The sequence below is a fragment of the Centruroides vittatus genome, unplaced genomic scaffold (assembly GCF_030686945.1).
Source record: "Centruroides vittatus isolate TY-2023 unplaced genomic scaffold, ASM3068694v2 scaffold_1424, whole genome shotgun sequence".
In the NCBI taxonomy this organism is placed as follows: Eukaryota; Metazoa; Arthropoda; class Arachnida; order Scorpiones; family Buthidae; genus Centruroides; species Centruroides vittatus.
Window position 1 is genome coordinate 373,387 of NW_027122677.1, and position 16,364 is coordinate 389,750.

The following is a 16,364-nucleotide window of genomic DNA, read 5'->3' on the forward strand; positions in this document are numbered from 1 at the left end:
AAGGACAGATTTCTTAATTTATTTTCGCAGTTTTTTTACAACTGTTAAAAGAAGAATATTTTAATGTTCTTTTTCGTTTTTCTGATTGTAATACACACAAAAGTTTTCATAAAATTCCAAATACAATACATAACATTTTATTAGGAAAATTGAATACAGAATATTAAAATTAATATATACATTAATTAATTCATTAAAAATGGCTGACGGTAATTTACATAGTAAAAATATTGAAGAATACAAATAAAAATGTTTTTTTTTTCATAATCCTTTTATGTAATTTGATTTGTCAATGGTGACTGTGAAAATACAAATTGTGAAGACGACGAATTTTTATTTGTATTTTTCGATATTCTTACTATTATATATATATACATTCTAATATATATTTCTACATCTTAATTTTGGAAAATTTGAACTTGATATTCGTTTTAGGATACATTAGAGTCAATTATCCGTGATTAAAGATTAAGGGGGTCGTACGTCATATCTCGAGTGGAGTCAGACTTAAAGAAAATTGTACTCGTTATTAGTATTTGCAATTTTCTTTATAAAATTTATCGTTATCTTTAGAGTTAATGTTTTTTCTATATTGTTATGATAATATAAAAAGATTTTAAAATGAAATCTCATAACAGATGGCGCCACTAAATGTTGCCGGGAAAGTTAATCAACTCGTTGCTAGATTTTTACATGAAGTCTTAATATATGTTGGAACATGTAAAATAAAAATCGATGATAAAATAGCAAAATTTACGTATAGTTTATACTTAAAAGTAAAATTTTCAATTAAACTACATACTTTCATAATAATTCTTCGATAACGAATAAATTGAATAATTTTCTAATCTAAAACATTTACTCGTATACTAAATATATTCTGATTTCTGAAGATTGTAATCTAACTTACACAATATCAATTTTTTAATTTTTAAGCAATCAAAAGAAAAAACATCGTATAAAATTTATCAAAAGTTTCACGAAGATATTGCAGTCGCCTTTACAATAACTCCATTTTTTGGACGGATTATAAAAAGCGAAAACTCTTCTTCAGCTTCCTATAACAAATTATTAATTTGTAACGTTTAAGAAAAATAACACTTCTCTCGTGTATTAAATTAAATACATTATTTAAACAAACATCTTTTTAAAAAAAATAAGGTTCTATTTACCAAACTTCCACAAGCTTCTAATTTGTAGCTCCTTATGAGATTAGCCAAAGTTAATTTCATAACTGTTTGCGCCATTCTCATCCCTATACATCCTCTTGGACCGGCTCCGAAAGGTTGATATATCGTTTGATCTATTTGTCCTGCCGTTTTACATGAAAATCTGAAAAGAGTCAATTCCAATAATAAATATTACATTCATAAAAATAAATTAGTTTACAACACATGTCAAATTGTCATTATTTCAAACCTGTCAGGGTCGAAATTTTCCGGATGTTTCCAATAATTGACGTCTTTATGCATGCTCGGTGCTGGGATCGTAACTGTAACTCCTTTTGGAATAGTTATATTCTTATAACGGAAATCTTCCGAACATATTCTATTGATTGCACTATTTATAAATAAATTTTTAATTAGTTGAAATAATTTAGACAAATATTTTGTTTAAAATTAAAATACACTTTCAGGCGGATAATATTTACATTGCCGAAACAGGACGAAGACGTAACGTTTCTGATATTATTTGATCCAAATACTTCAATTTTGATAAATCTGCATATTCAATTTGTTGCTGAAAATATGTACATATTTAATAATATTAATCGTAACTGACTTAGGTTTAAGTTTGTTGATATCAATTTACAGATTTTTGATGTCAAGAGTTTTATTTGGTTTCAAATTTTCAAAAGAGTCCTTTTTGTGTTTTATTTTAGATAATACATCTAAAATAAATCTCTAAAAGGCCTCTAAAAGGCTCCTCATCAAATATCAGCCTATATTTACATGCAGGAAATTATTGTTGGTTAACGCAGGGAAATAAAACAAAAAAATACATCATGATTTTACATTTTTTATTTACTAGAGATGATTCAAAATGAAAGCAAATGTTTATTATATTAAGAAGGCTCCAATTTGCAAAAAACAATTTAGATTTATAAATTTCTAAGATCATCCGTTCGTTTGTAAGTCCTTTCTTAATTAATTTCGAGTACAGAGTTAGATGAAACCCGAGACCAGATATAAAAAACTTTCGGGCAGGAACTATATACGCAATTCCGAATGCAGCCTAGAAGTTACATTATTTCAATTCAAAATTTGACGCTGAAAGGTGTTAGATAGATGACTGGAATGACTCTGTCGCTAACAGGAGAAATGTGATGTGTATACAAAGGCAAGACACTACTATTTTGAGGTTGGTAAAACATTTGTTAAACTAAATAAATTTTAAAAATATGCTCAAAAATTGCATCCCGACATTGTGACGAAGTCACAATAAATAATTGATCGTTCTGTTTATGTTTAATTTGTAATATCATTGTATGGGTTTGTAAATGGCCCCGGACATCTTTCAATTGATCATGCCTCATATTTATAGATATAAATACTTGTTAAACAAATATATTAATAAATTTTAATACACACATATAAATTGTAATTACATTGTTTTCTATGTTTTCGTTAATCTCCTGACGAATTTTTTCTTGTTTTTCAGGATGTTTAACCAAATAATGGGTGCACCAAGCTAACATGGTACTCGTAGTGTCATATCTAGACAACAACAAAAATAAAACTCAATCTACAATTTTGCATTAAATAACTCATACAATTTTATTGAAAATTATTAATAAAAAATTTATAATTACCCAGCTAGCATAAATAAAACAGCATTCGCGACAATATTATCTGTTGGAAGCTTCTTTACAACACCATCCGTTTCACCTTCGGCATCAATCATGATTTGCAAAAGATCTGGTGGATGATACTGAATAGAAAACAATTTTAGCTACCAGTATTAGTTTTATTATTCTCAATTTTTGTTACCTCACAAATTCATGTAAATTGCTGATTTGAAAACTTACACCAGATTTTTTTCTTGAAAGAACTATTTGTCGACACGTATCAAATGCCAACCTACTAGATGGATAATTAATTACATATCTGATTCTATCTAAAATCATTCTCAAGTATGTAGGAACCGGCTCCATTTCCGGAAAACAAACTAAGAAATTTTTCTTAATTAATTACGAAAAATTATTGAAATATTTAAGTTTTACTTACTGGATAATAAACTCAATAAATCGGCCGAATCAACTTCCAGTAGGCCGTAGATGGATTGAACAAATTTACTTGTCTCTTCGTTTTGCACATTTGTCTGAATTCCAAAAGCTGTTCTACCAATTATATCGAAGGTTAACTTTTTGTAATATTTAGCAATATCGAATGGTGATTTTTTCTGTTTGTTGATTTTCTCCAAAAATATATTTATAGGCTTAAACATAAGAGTGCTCATCTGAAAATATAGAAAGTTACAATATGTTTCTGAAAAAATAAATAATAATTTTATACTTATAACCATACATAATCATAAACGAAATAAGTTTTACTACCAGTCTTCTACATCACTAGAATTTTATAAATACGCTTATTGAAAAAAAGTTACACACTGAGATAGAATTGCCCAATTTCTGCAAAATTCAGTATGTAGTTGTTTCAGACAGGAATGTAAAGGTTTACAGTTGTGGTCCGATTGCACGCCAGGAAATGCTACAGAATGTCTTATAAATTTCAATATCCTATAAAATAACTTCGTAAGGGATCATTGAAATTAGAATTTTTAGTGTTCCTGCTGTTCGCAGGTCTTCGAAGTCAGCTAGCCGAACATATTAAGCAGAAATGAAAAAGGTCAGTCTGACCTAACTCTTGAGATGGTCGTCGAGCAATAAATACTTCGTGGCCCACAGATGGTGGCAAGGTTACGGACGCCCTAAATAAGTGTTTATCAACCTTTTTTATCTCACTGCACGCTTGAACCTATAATTAAATTTTTACAGCAAAAGTATACGCGAAAAAATCACGTAATTTAAAGTTTGTGAACATTCTGTCGTCGTATTAATTACCACTTAACCTAATTCTATTTGTCTACATTTTTTGTAAATTAAATAAATCAGTATTATCGTTCCTTAAAATAGCAGTAAGTTACAACAATAGTTATTTAAATTAATAAATTTCATTTACATAACATCTTTCGCGACAAATCCTGTCTATTTGGGCACTAATCACCACCATGTTAGAGTGAGAAGGACTGTTGATGAGCGCATCAATCCTGTGTTTACTATGAATGGCTCACTATCTACTGCTGGCTTGCTGGTCTGTCGAACCATCGCATCACTATTAGTCCAGACTGAACCTAACAGTAATGCGAGGGACATCGACAGCACAGTAGTATGCTCAGAAAACCCTGTACTCTCATATGTTTGCCTTACATGGCAAGACTACAGACAGCATTACTCCAGCAAGATACCGCTTGGCTTTACACAGCTAGTTTCCCAGAAATGTCTTGGTAATGCACACTTCCTTGGTTTTCAGGACTTCAGATTTGTGACATATTTAGATTTTGTGAGATCAAATGTAATGCCAACTTAGGTAATCTAGTGGTGTGAGGAGTCTAGACCGAAAGTAGTAATATCTACGGAAATATCGATTGTAGGTAACATACGGTGTTTATATGCTTCAGTTCCTATTTCCGATGATATTCCCCGCATGTATCTAGTGCGTAACAATTATGTCAATAAAAAAACGTCTTTATACCATCTTCAGTTTAGCGGTACTGAAACTTGTGCTCAATATATTTCTGCTAATTTTCCAATCTTCGTCATTTTGAAATATAAGTGATTTAAGCATCTGATTATTAGGAATTCCTCCATCTGGAAGTAAAAACTGAAATAATAGAAAATAAAATATCAATATGATGAATAAGTCTTCGTATTAATAATCATAAGAAATTACATCTCTATTCAAGAAACTTTTGAAGTCCTTTATTTGTATATGTTTTACTAATTCCAAATCTCGACAGATAACCCAAGGTTTTCCTCCGAAGAAGAAACTGAAAGTTATAAAATAATATTAATATTTTTTATTCTTCAGACCAGCTAAATAATACCTATATAAAAAATAAATACATAATTAGACTTACTAGAATATAAAGGATTATGAAGTGAAAATATATCTCTGATTCAAAAAGTTACTCACCTTGAAGAACATATCCTATCGCTATAACACTTTATAAGTGCAACTAAGATTAAAGTGTTTACGATTTTATAGTAACTACTATACTAATAAATAGTAACTATTACAACACTATTGAAGCTATCAATAGTGTATTTTTTGAAACTTTTAAACCATCATTGAGAGCTTTAATTTTTTGTTTATTATCCCCCTCTTTGCCGTCGTGCAAAGTTTCTTTAATCATATGTAGTTTTTGATTGTGGGTTTTATAGCTGCATATGTACAGTACATTACTCACCGACTATCTACTTTTCATTTTTTATATTATATCACTTAATTTAATGCAATAATTTCTATGGAACTGTATTTACACTATATACGGTATTCTATTTACATAATTGTCATATAAACTTTCGCTTGTATAATTTTTTGGAAGACAACACTGCTGTAATGAAGTAACTTCAATTTTGTAGCACAGTTTATGTCAAAAATTTAGATACCACAGAAAGTACGAAAGTTTTTACTAGTACTATATGTAATAGACATATTGTAAAAGTAATTCGCGATTATGCAAATGTTTCGCGAGAGTCGTGGGGGTGTTTACATATTTTCAATCACGAATAGGCAAAAGCGCAAATACCGAACACGAGAATTCGGAGTTACCTATATTAGATAAACTTTTCTTAAATTTTTAAGACATAAAGTCAGTAATTTATGCAGTCAGCATCATGTGGTAAATTGCCAACTTTATGATGGTCCACGCATTATTACTTGATCGCTTTGTTTCCCGTATAGAAAATATTCCTGGACAAACAATGAGCAAAAATGTTAATACTTTCTGTAATAGTTGCAGCGATATTCATTTTTGAATTATGATAGTCGAGTTCCGATAATTGTATCGCATAATAAATGAAAATAAAGTGATTAGCCCTAACAATACTAGTTGTAAAATGTTATAAGAAAACATTCGTCCGAATTTAATAAATCAATAACACCATCATTTGGATCATTAAAAACACAGGAGCTTTTATTTACAGGGTAACAGAAGAAAAGTGCATCCAACAGAAGAAAAGTTTGTTGACTTTAACTGTGGGGGTTTGTATCGACTCTAATGATAATCTTCCATTATATAAAGGATATTTCACTACCCTGACCTTGAAAGACATCACTTCCGTGTGAAATTACAAGCGGACATCAATTGGTGAAAGCAGAGAAAAGTGAAATTTGATGTTTGTTTTATAATTGTACTAGATCAAATTACAATAAATTAAATATAAAATATGCATTTTTGTAAACCTGCAAGTAGTTTACATCATTAGAAAGTAGACAAAATACCAAAATGAAAGATATAGTCGTAGTTTCTGATGTGAATCCAATAATTACACAATTTTGGAGTAAAAATTAGTGTCTGAGATGCCACGCAACTCATCTATAGCAATCGTCCTCAAGGGAAACGGTAGATGCAATGGGAAAATGCTTCATTGTGTGTCTCTGAAAGGTCGCAAACAGTAGTTATTGTTTGACAATAGTTCTTTGACAATATCACAATTCTGTCATCCAGTAATCCAAAGGGACCTCCCAGCGCCGTTATTGCAGATATGTGTGCTTTTCTAAATCCACTATCACAAATCTGACAAATTGCTACGAACTAGATGCTGGCTGATTTATTTATATCAGTTGATTCTCAAACTTTTTCGATCCACCGCCCCCTTTGTTCCATAAAGTTATACCCAACGCCCCCCGTGTGAGAAAGGATTGGAAATATCCTTAGGAAAACTTTTCTATGAATCTCACACTTTGTGCCCTTACCGTACATCGTTCTCGACATCTGGAAACCATTAAATGCAATGTTTCCTCTTATCCATTTGACAGAGGAAAGGGAACTTTTACCTTTGATCACAGTTCAGTACCCTGTTTCCAGCGCCCCCCTAGATTTACTCACCGCCCACAAAGGGGCGTTATCGCCCACTTTGAGAAACGGCTGATTTATATGATCATTTAGCTTTTAGCAGACAGACGACACTGATCCCTTCTCAAACTTCCTAATTTGATTGTATTGTATCAATTGTAATAGTCCAAACATTTACAGCGGTTAGCGAATACAACATTACCACAACAGCGGTCAGATTTGTAAATATGAGCGAGTGATACTGCTTGTTGTAAGCCTCGGGATGTACTTTTCCAATGCTCTCTGGATCATTCTGTGCGTTCATTCGTGCCGATTTTACAATTATTTGAGTGTCTGGCCGACAGATTTCCATATTGAGTAACATGATTTTCAAAGTATTGCCACAGGTTGCATGAATTGTTCCCGCATATTTCTAAATATTATTTTTAAACTTCTTATTTTTAAATTTATAAAATTGATTAAATTTAACATTAAGTAACTATTACCATAGTTACTTAATGTTAAATTTTAAATTTACTAATTGTTACTAAATTATTTACCAATGTTAAATAATAAAATAATTTTATTTAAATGTATAATAAATTTTCGGTACTTTCTGGTTAGCAAGACACCAGTCAAAATCCTACTACGCGTTCTAACCTAACCTAATCTATTCTAATGTTAAAAAAACAATTATTCCAAAAAATTATAAAATTTTTTTAAAATAAACGAGTTAAAATCACTTTTCTTTATCCGATTTCGAATGAATTAAGCCAAAGATGGACTCCTATTTAGAAAATTACCAAATATTTCTTACTTTATTAACCATATTATCCAAATGCATTTCACACGTTGTGCCTCCTCAGTGGATATCATGTTACACACGACCAGTACATTCATACTCTATCAAGCTATTCCAGCATTCATCGACACATACGCCGGTATTTAAATTAATAACATTTACATAACTCTTGATACAATAATGCTCGACAATGCTTCTCATTACAAGATTCTCTATTTTATACAGTATTTTAATGTTGTTTCTATCTATAATACAATGTTCTACACTGCAATGTTGATGCCACGGAGATTCAGTTCTATTTAGCCGGATTGCTGCCTCATGTTCTTTCAGCCGCTTCTCAAGTTGTCTTCCTGTTTCACCGATATAATATTTACTTGTTGCACATGTGCACATCAGTCTGTAGACAACGCCTGCCACCTCCAAAGGATTTTCGGATGTTTAACATTTCCTTTATTTACCAAATAAATGTCTTTACTCGATCTATTTCTTTGTTTTCCTACTAAGTTGACAAAATAAGTTTTAAAATTATTTTCATATTTTTCATAAAATTTTTTAATATATGGAATTTTAATATATAAATTAATAACTTTTTCTTTTTTTTTTTGCATTATATCTATTAATGGTATAACAATTATACCACCTACGTATTAGTTGTCGTGGGTAATCATTAAATAAATATTTTTTAAAAAATCTTGCAGTTTTCATTTCTATATGTTTCTGTAATGTTGGTCTACTAGAAATCTTTCTTAATTCCATTTAAAAAACGTTCTTTTTTATGCCTATTGGACAGTACGATTTATAATTAATTACCTTATTATTATTGCAATTTTTCTCATACTTAAGAAATAATAACGTTTCTTCCTCTGTTGTAATTGTAACGTTAAGGTAATTAATCTCATTATTTTTTTCTTCTTCACAGGTGAATTTAATATTTTCGTTTAAACTATTAGCATAAATCTCAATGTCTTTAGCCGCAGTGATATTGGAATCGTACAAAATCAATATATCATCTACGTACTGTACCTATCATAAAAAGCAATGCCCTGGGATAGGAAAATCTTTTGATCTAATGTTGTCATACAAATATACCTGCAATCTTCGCGCCTATTACGGACCTTATTGCTATCTTATCTTTTTGTCGGTAAAACTCTGTAGAGAATAAAAAAAATAACTATTTTTAAAGCAATTTGTATAAATTCTATGATATAGGTAGATAAATTATAATTACTTACACATTTCCACTTTATTGATGAATACATCGATTTTACATCCAGGCTTACAAGTTTAAAGGATTTCTTACTTTGACCATATAATAGGTACGAGATCAACTGATCTGTATTTTTTATGCATAATATTTATTTATTATTTGCTAACTTATTCTAATAAATTACGAAAATTTTCCTTTCTTCGTATGATTAATTTTTTGAGTTATTTTACATGTTACATTGTAATTCTGATACTTTATTAGAATAGGTTAGGTTAGGTTAAAATGTGCGTCCCGCCACCATGACGGTGAACTTAGGTAATGATTAACCCGCCATAGTTCTTAAAACTAAAAATTTTCGTAAATATATTGTTAGATAAAAAAAATTTTCTTTGTAATAATTCAATTTATGTTTACAATTAACTGTATGTAAAAAATGAAAGATAAAATTTCAAATTTGCAAAACTAGTAAAATTTTCACTGTCGTCCTGCTAACCAACAAGTACCAAATTTTTAATCCAATTTATATTATAAGTAATTAAGTACGATTGATACGTACGTGTACTAATAAACTTTATCATTGCTAATGAACATTGCATTGTCATTAATGATATTTACCCAACAACATTTCCATATTTTTCTATCCATTCATCGAAGCACTTGTTTCTCTAAAACAAGGTAAAGTTCATAAATACACAGTCTTAAATCTGAAATTTTAACAATACACTTACTTTTTCGTTATATTCCAATAAATTTCCCGTAAGGAAATTGGGTTTAGGTCCTGGAATTCCATATCGCTGAAATATACTCATTTTTCTTTTCCTCCAACTAGAAATATTGTAACGTTAAATATTTAATTTTTTTCTACACAGAAATGTTATAGTATTAACTTATTAAATTTTTATTGATTGTACAGTATAAGTAAATATCGTTGATTTCATAATATAAATATAAAAGTATTTTTTAAAATATACGTTATTCATTTTTAGAAATTAAAAAAATATATTTTTTTAAGAAAAATGAATCACATCATAAGTAAAATGTAAAATTTAATGTCAAATCAAAATATATGTAAGTTAATTCTCTATACCTCTATGTCCTTACTGTTTTGCATTTCTGTGTATATACTGTCTACTTAGACATTGTTTATTAATAGGACTTATAATACTGGTGTAGTTTCTGATTAGCAGAGGAGATGTTAGTTAATAGTCAAAAGAAAATATCAGGTATAAATAAAGATATTTTATTTTGACTTTTGACTAAGATCTCCTTTCTTTGCTAATCAGAAACTACACCAGTATAATAAGTCCTTTTAATAAACGAGATCTAAGTAAACAGTACAGTAGAGCGTCGTTTATCCGAATCAATCTGGGACTTGGGTTGTTCGGATAACCGATTGTGTACGAAAAAAATATATTAACCTATCCGATGTTGAAATTTTTCTCCGTTGCGTGTCGCTTCGTGTTGAATTTTCGTCGATTTTAAGCCTAACGAAAATTTTTATAATAATAATCGAGGCTATTGTATCGTTAAAAATTACTTTTTTATTTTGTACTGTACAAACAAAATAAGTATATTGAAAAATATAAAAACAAAAAAAATTATACTTTAGAAGTAATGTAATATCAAAAACGTTCGATTCAGCACGACACAGTTTGACTGGAAAGCTTTCGGTTAACCGGCTTTCGGATAAACGACGCTCTACTGTATATATAGCTATATCTAATAAGTTTGTTAAACATTTAATATTTTAAATATGAAAATATACAGTGATTTCAGACGTATTCGAAAAAATAATTTTTATTTTTATATTTTTAAGAATATGTATATACAACCATAGTCTATTAAGTTCCGAGATTGTCATATTAACAATATCTCGACTTAGGTAAACGTTGTATGGTTTACGCTGTTACTTTCGAGTAGGTCTAACTGGATATTTTACAAGTCATCTTCATTGACATTAGTTCGTTCAACATAAAAAAACGTGACATCGACCGCGGCAGAAAAAAACACGTGATAGCGACTTTTCCAATTCCAACCAATAATTAACATAACGGCCATAACATTCTATTTGATTCACTACTGGGTTTCATGTGACTTGATTGACGGTGCTGTTTCTTGCTCAAATTCTTTTATTTCTCCTCTTCTTATCTGAAAAAATCGAGTGGGAAGCCCAAGATAGCGTGTATGATAAAAAACACATTTTAAGTAAAATACAGTAATTTAATATGTATTTGTTATATCATAAAAATGTTAACATATATTCATCTAGAACAACATTAGTGTCTGAAAATGTGTGGAAAGGATAAATAGAATCTTTAGTTTTTATTTTTCTGGTGTCTAAAATTTTAGTGTAGAGAATAATTCGTTAATTATTCCCTTCGTGAGTGATATTAGGACGAGTTTATACGTCAGCAATAGCAGACGCACATTTTTTAATTAAAAGCGAACAGAGTTACTTAGTTCACATACTTCCAATTGATCAAATTCGGCAGATAGTACGATGCATCGACGGTATAAATGAAGTTTGATTTTGGGGAGAATATATAACAGGCAAAGAAAGGTTGAAAAGTATGTGATTGATTGATTGATTGGATAAAAATACTGAATAAGAAGTTGCTGGTGGTTTCGTACCTGACCAACTCTGACAACATGAAGTTTTCCGTGTGTCCTTCATGAGTCTAACCGCTATCTCCTAAACTCAAAGTCTGTGTACTGATTCAATGTCATAACGAGAGTGATGTCATCACATTTAGACTTTCATTCTTAGGATTGTCTTTTGGTTTCGCGTGAATGCAGAAGGTGTTGGAGAGTCATTAAGTTTCGCTTAAATTTGAAAAAGAAAGTATAAAGTATAAAAGTGCCAAGAAATTTGTTGAACTATTTTCTAAAGGAAACTACAATAAAGGTCTGAAATTTTCTGCCTTTAAATTTCTATACGATCCTGAATAAAATGAATAAAATCTTTATCAGGATACGGTTGCCATATACCGGTTTTTTGTAATTGTCCGGGATTTTTCCGACTGCCACCAAGCGATAATAAGATTTATTCTAAAAACTATTCTTAAAACGAAGTATGAAAAAATTACAAAATTCAAATTTGTCTAGGAATAGAATTCAGTTAAAAATTATTAATATAATACAACTCTAATAAGATTAATAACATACATCATAATGTAAGTTAAAGTTCATGAAATCCTTTGTTATAAGGGGTTTTTCAACTTTAACTATTGTTGTAAGGTTTCTTATTCGATTTAGTAAGATAAGGCTGCGCCCAAGTGTTGCGTTACCTTATCCCACTGAGCCAAACCATTGAAAAGTCGAATCTAGGAAAATTTAGTTGAAGTTAAAGAAAAGTCAGTTTCGACTTGAACCTTATGACTGTGAAGTTGTTGAACTTAAACGGAAGTACTTGATAATTAAATTATTTGTAAAATTCAGCTTGCTTTTTAGTTTTTCTTTCAATTAAAAAGTGTGTCTGTTGTTGCTCACGTATATATCGTCCTAATATCACTCACAAAGACAATAATTAAGGAATTATAATTTACTGTAAAAATTTAGACACCAAAATAATAAAAATTATGGATTCTATTTATCCTTTTCACCCGTTTTAGAGACTTATGTTGTTCTAAAATATAAATATATGTTATAATTTTTGATATAAAAAATGCGAATTAAATTACTGTATTTTATTTAAACTGTGCTTGTTATCATACATCCTGGACTTTCCAATCGATTTTGTCAAATAAAAGAGTAGGAATAAAAAGAATTTGAGCAAGAAACAGCATCGTCATTCAAGTCACGTGAAACCCAGTAGTGAATCAAGTAGAATGTTTTGGCCGCTATGCCAATTCTTAGCTGGAATTTGAAAGTGTCAGTAGTGCTTTTTCTGTGCGAGGTATGGACGTCCAAATTGACCAAGTGATTTAAAACTAAGTTCTGAGTGAAACTAGGCAAGACAGCTACAGAGATATTACAGTTTCTACTTGATACGGCGATTAAGATACTTATCGGGTACGATTTCGGTGGAAGATGGTAGAAGTTCAGCCTGATCTTCGAGTTCATGAAATGTAGACAACATCATCAGATACTAGATACTACTTATAAATAGTGTATGTGTAACCTTTCGTCCAGAGTTTCGCTAAATTGGATTGTAATCTGGCAGTTTGCCAATTTCTTACAAGAAACAATAAAGACGCTATTAAGATGTACTGTACGTTGCTTACGTATTAGACATGTGAAGAAATCCGGGAAAATCCATGCGGCCTGTCCATTCGTCAGGCACAAACCTACGAACAACTACTATAGTGTTCAATGTGCTGTTTATTCATTCAGACACTGGTTGCCCCGATACCGCGAAATATAGTGCTGAGAAACGCCATACTTCTTATTATGTATTACTAAAAGTACTAAAAGCACAGTAATTCTACATTGATAAAGATTACGGAATGCCACAAGAAAAAATTATCAAGTTGGAGTGCCAATAATTAATAGAAAGAGGTTAAAAAAGCACTGCTTTAATAGTATACATCGAGAGCCAAAACAGCCAACAGAACACGTGTTCTATTGAATTGACCACCTTAAATGTGGTAAACGAAGAAATTTTGTATCCAACTACTGAAGTTTGTGTTAGGAATGTATATGTTTCTCACTGTCTTGTCCCGTAGATACTGTGCAGTATCTGCTGGTAAATTTTATTTTATTTCATTACATTATTTTGTTTGTTATGTAGTATATAATTACTATACTCAGATCTGTATAATTTCATAGAGGTTTATTAAACTCGGCACTGACTATATTAAAACTTTATGTGGTCCTTCAGATAGGATCGAATTATTAAATTGAGAACGAAGATTCGCAAACTAAATAATAATAAATTATTTCTTTAACTAAATTATCTTTAATTATCTAAATAATTCTTTAACTGAAAGGATTATTATAAGTTTATTTAATTCTATACATAATTAAATACTTTACGATAATAAAAATTAATTGACCTAGGAAATCCTTTATTTTTAATTGTGTATGGAAGAAAACACAAATAAATAAAAAATGCTCACCTTATCCACAATGTGATAAAACAGACGAAAACGGCCAATAATAATATTATGGACATGTTAAATTCTTTAAGAATTTATATAATCGATATCAATTTTCACTTTTTATTCGATGGAGATCGAATTGGTGAACCTAAATGGACGAGGATGATACATATTTTAATATTTAAAGTTCATTGTAAAAATAATTACTTTATTTAAAACGTTAAATACGTTTAATTAATAATTAATTATTAGGCCTTTGTGTCCTCTATCGTAATTTAAATTTTATCTTGTATACTAGTACTTTTTTATCAATTAACAAGACTTATTATACTTGCAGATATACTTGCAGGTTGCAGATATTTAGTTTTGCAAATCAGAAATAATATGTTTTATTTAGTATATAAATAAAAAATATTATTTTTGATCTGTAAATATCTGCAACTATAATTCCAGTATAATAAATCTTGTTAATTGATAAAAAAGTACTAGTATACAAGATAAAATTAAAACGTTTAATTAATAACTTATAACCACATTAAATTATATTTTATATTAACGTTATTGTTGCATATTCTATAATACTACAGTTTGTAATTGAATACTTACAAATAAATATTATAAATAATGATATAATTATAAAGTTTATAAAAGAAATTTTAGGTTTAAATTTCTATGCATTTTAAACTTTTAATCCAAACAATAAACATTTAACTAAATCGATTGTCTTTTATGAAGAGATTGCTCGATGTATAAGTTTTCCCCAAACAGTGCCCTCAACCCAGTTATCGCTCGCCAACGCGAGAGCCAAATTAATTGGGGACGGTATTTTTCGCTGAAAGCGAAGGAAACCCGTAGGTCACGTGACTGTCGGTGACCAATCACGTACGAGTATCATGCTCTATCTAATGTAGATGTCGGCTTTACAAAACCATATGTTCATCGCTGTGTCATAATGTATGACATGACAAAACGTTATACAGAATGAGTACAAAAAAGATGGCAATATGTTTGTAAAACGAACCTATATCGGGAACATACCAATTCACCTATATATCGTATCGGATCTTGTCGTTTACATGTCTTACATGAATTTATGATTTAAATCAGTGGTTTTTAGTCGATATTCCTCAACAAACTGAAGCGCCATCGACTTCAGATAAATGCACCATATTTTTAAAAAATCTGGCAACGCATTTCTTAACTTTTCCCCACGACATTTGGTGACGTCATCTACTATAATTTATTTTATAAACTTTTTATATTTTTATTATTATAAAACGACAAATTGCTTAATTTTGAGAATAGGGATGGGTTTTATAAAAACTTGTAAATGCCAGTAACGAGTAAAATCGTCATTAAGTCTGACTCAACTCGAGATACACAGGACCCTCTATATCTCCTTATTACGTCGACTTTTACTCACCAAAATTTAATAGCATCAATCCCCAACAACCTACCAGCAAAATTGCAGACATTTTCGACATAAAGCAGAGGAGTTATTAAGCTTCAAACAGGATGAATAAAATATTGCCCTCCCCAAACATATTATCATCCATATATACAGAAATTATTTCTGGATTTTTTGCATTTTTCGACGTTTTAAGGTTTCCTAAGTCCAAAAATGTAAAAATCTTCGGGTTCATTTTTTTTACTGATCTCCAATGCTCTCACTTCCTTATGTATAACAGACGGGAAAGTAAAATATGAAGATTATCAACGGTACTTTTTGTTAATACACTTATCCTGTATGATAAGTTTTTCTTTTGTCAAGATGAAAAATTTAAGATATGCAATAATTGGATAGGGAAAGAAGCTTTGAACACATTAGAAAAATTTTGATTATTTAAATATTTGATATAATTACGTAAGATTTTCTTATATAATTAATTTTATTTATCTCCGTGATTTACATTTATCGCTTGTTTATTTGCAGTATTATTTTAATTTAGACTTTGAATTTTAGCTGCGGACAGTAATAATTGATAAATAATAATCTTATCTTTATTCGTAGATAACATTATATATAATATTCTTAATTATCAATATTAATTAAAAGTAACAGTAATCGAACAATCTGTTGTTTCTTAAACACAACCCTTATAAAAATCATATTAAAAATTCATTGCTTACATTGTCGTTGTATTCGACATATTCGAAAGGAATTTATATATATAACATTTTAAATAAATTTCGTACAAATAATTCCATACTATAACACGATTTAAGTAAAATATTCAAAATAAAAATTAGTCAT

At 29.7% G+C, this 16,364-nt stretch overlaps 1 protein-coding gene across 3 annotated transcripts in view; it reads right to left on the minus strand.

Annotated features, from left to right (window-relative positions):
- The window catches only part of LOC136986948 (cytochrome P450 3A4-like), an 88,247-nt gene extending 73,995 nt beyond the window's left edge, over positions 1–14,252 (minus strand). Inside the window, exons 1-13 of one of the 3 annotated variants that reach the window (XM_067284590.1) lie at positions 14,129–14,252; positions 9,800–9,896; positions 9,687–9,736; positions 4,956–5,052; positions 4,758–4,886; positions 3,228–3,459; positions 3,029–3,168; positions 2,813–2,931; positions 2,609–2,717; positions 1,652–1,740; positions 1,420–1,560; positions 1,173–1,332; positions 761–1,058 (exon numbers count right to left, since the gene is read on the minus strand). In XM_067284590.1, coding sequence (XP_067140691.1) covers positions 978–1,058; positions 1,173–1,332; positions 1,420–1,560; positions 1,652–1,740; positions 2,609–2,717; positions 2,813–2,931; positions 3,029–3,168; positions 3,228–3,459; positions 4,758–4,886; positions 4,956–5,052; positions 9,687–9,736; positions 9,800–9,896; positions 14,129–14,184 — 1,500 coding nt within the window. In that variant the 5' untranslated portion in view covers positions 14,185–14,252 and the 3' untranslated portion in view covers positions 761–977. Of the gene's footprint in view, positions 1–760; positions 1,059–1,172; positions 1,333–1,419; positions 1,561–1,651; positions 1,741–2,608; positions 2,718–2,812; positions 2,932–3,028; positions 3,169–3,227; positions 3,460–4,757; positions 4,887–4,955; positions 5,053–9,686; positions 9,737–9,799; positions 9,897–14,128 lie in introns of those variants that run through there. The other 2 variants (XM_067284588.1, XM_067284589.1) reach the window with 2 other exon arrangements.
- Positions 14,253–16,364: the final 2,112 nt, after the last annotated feature.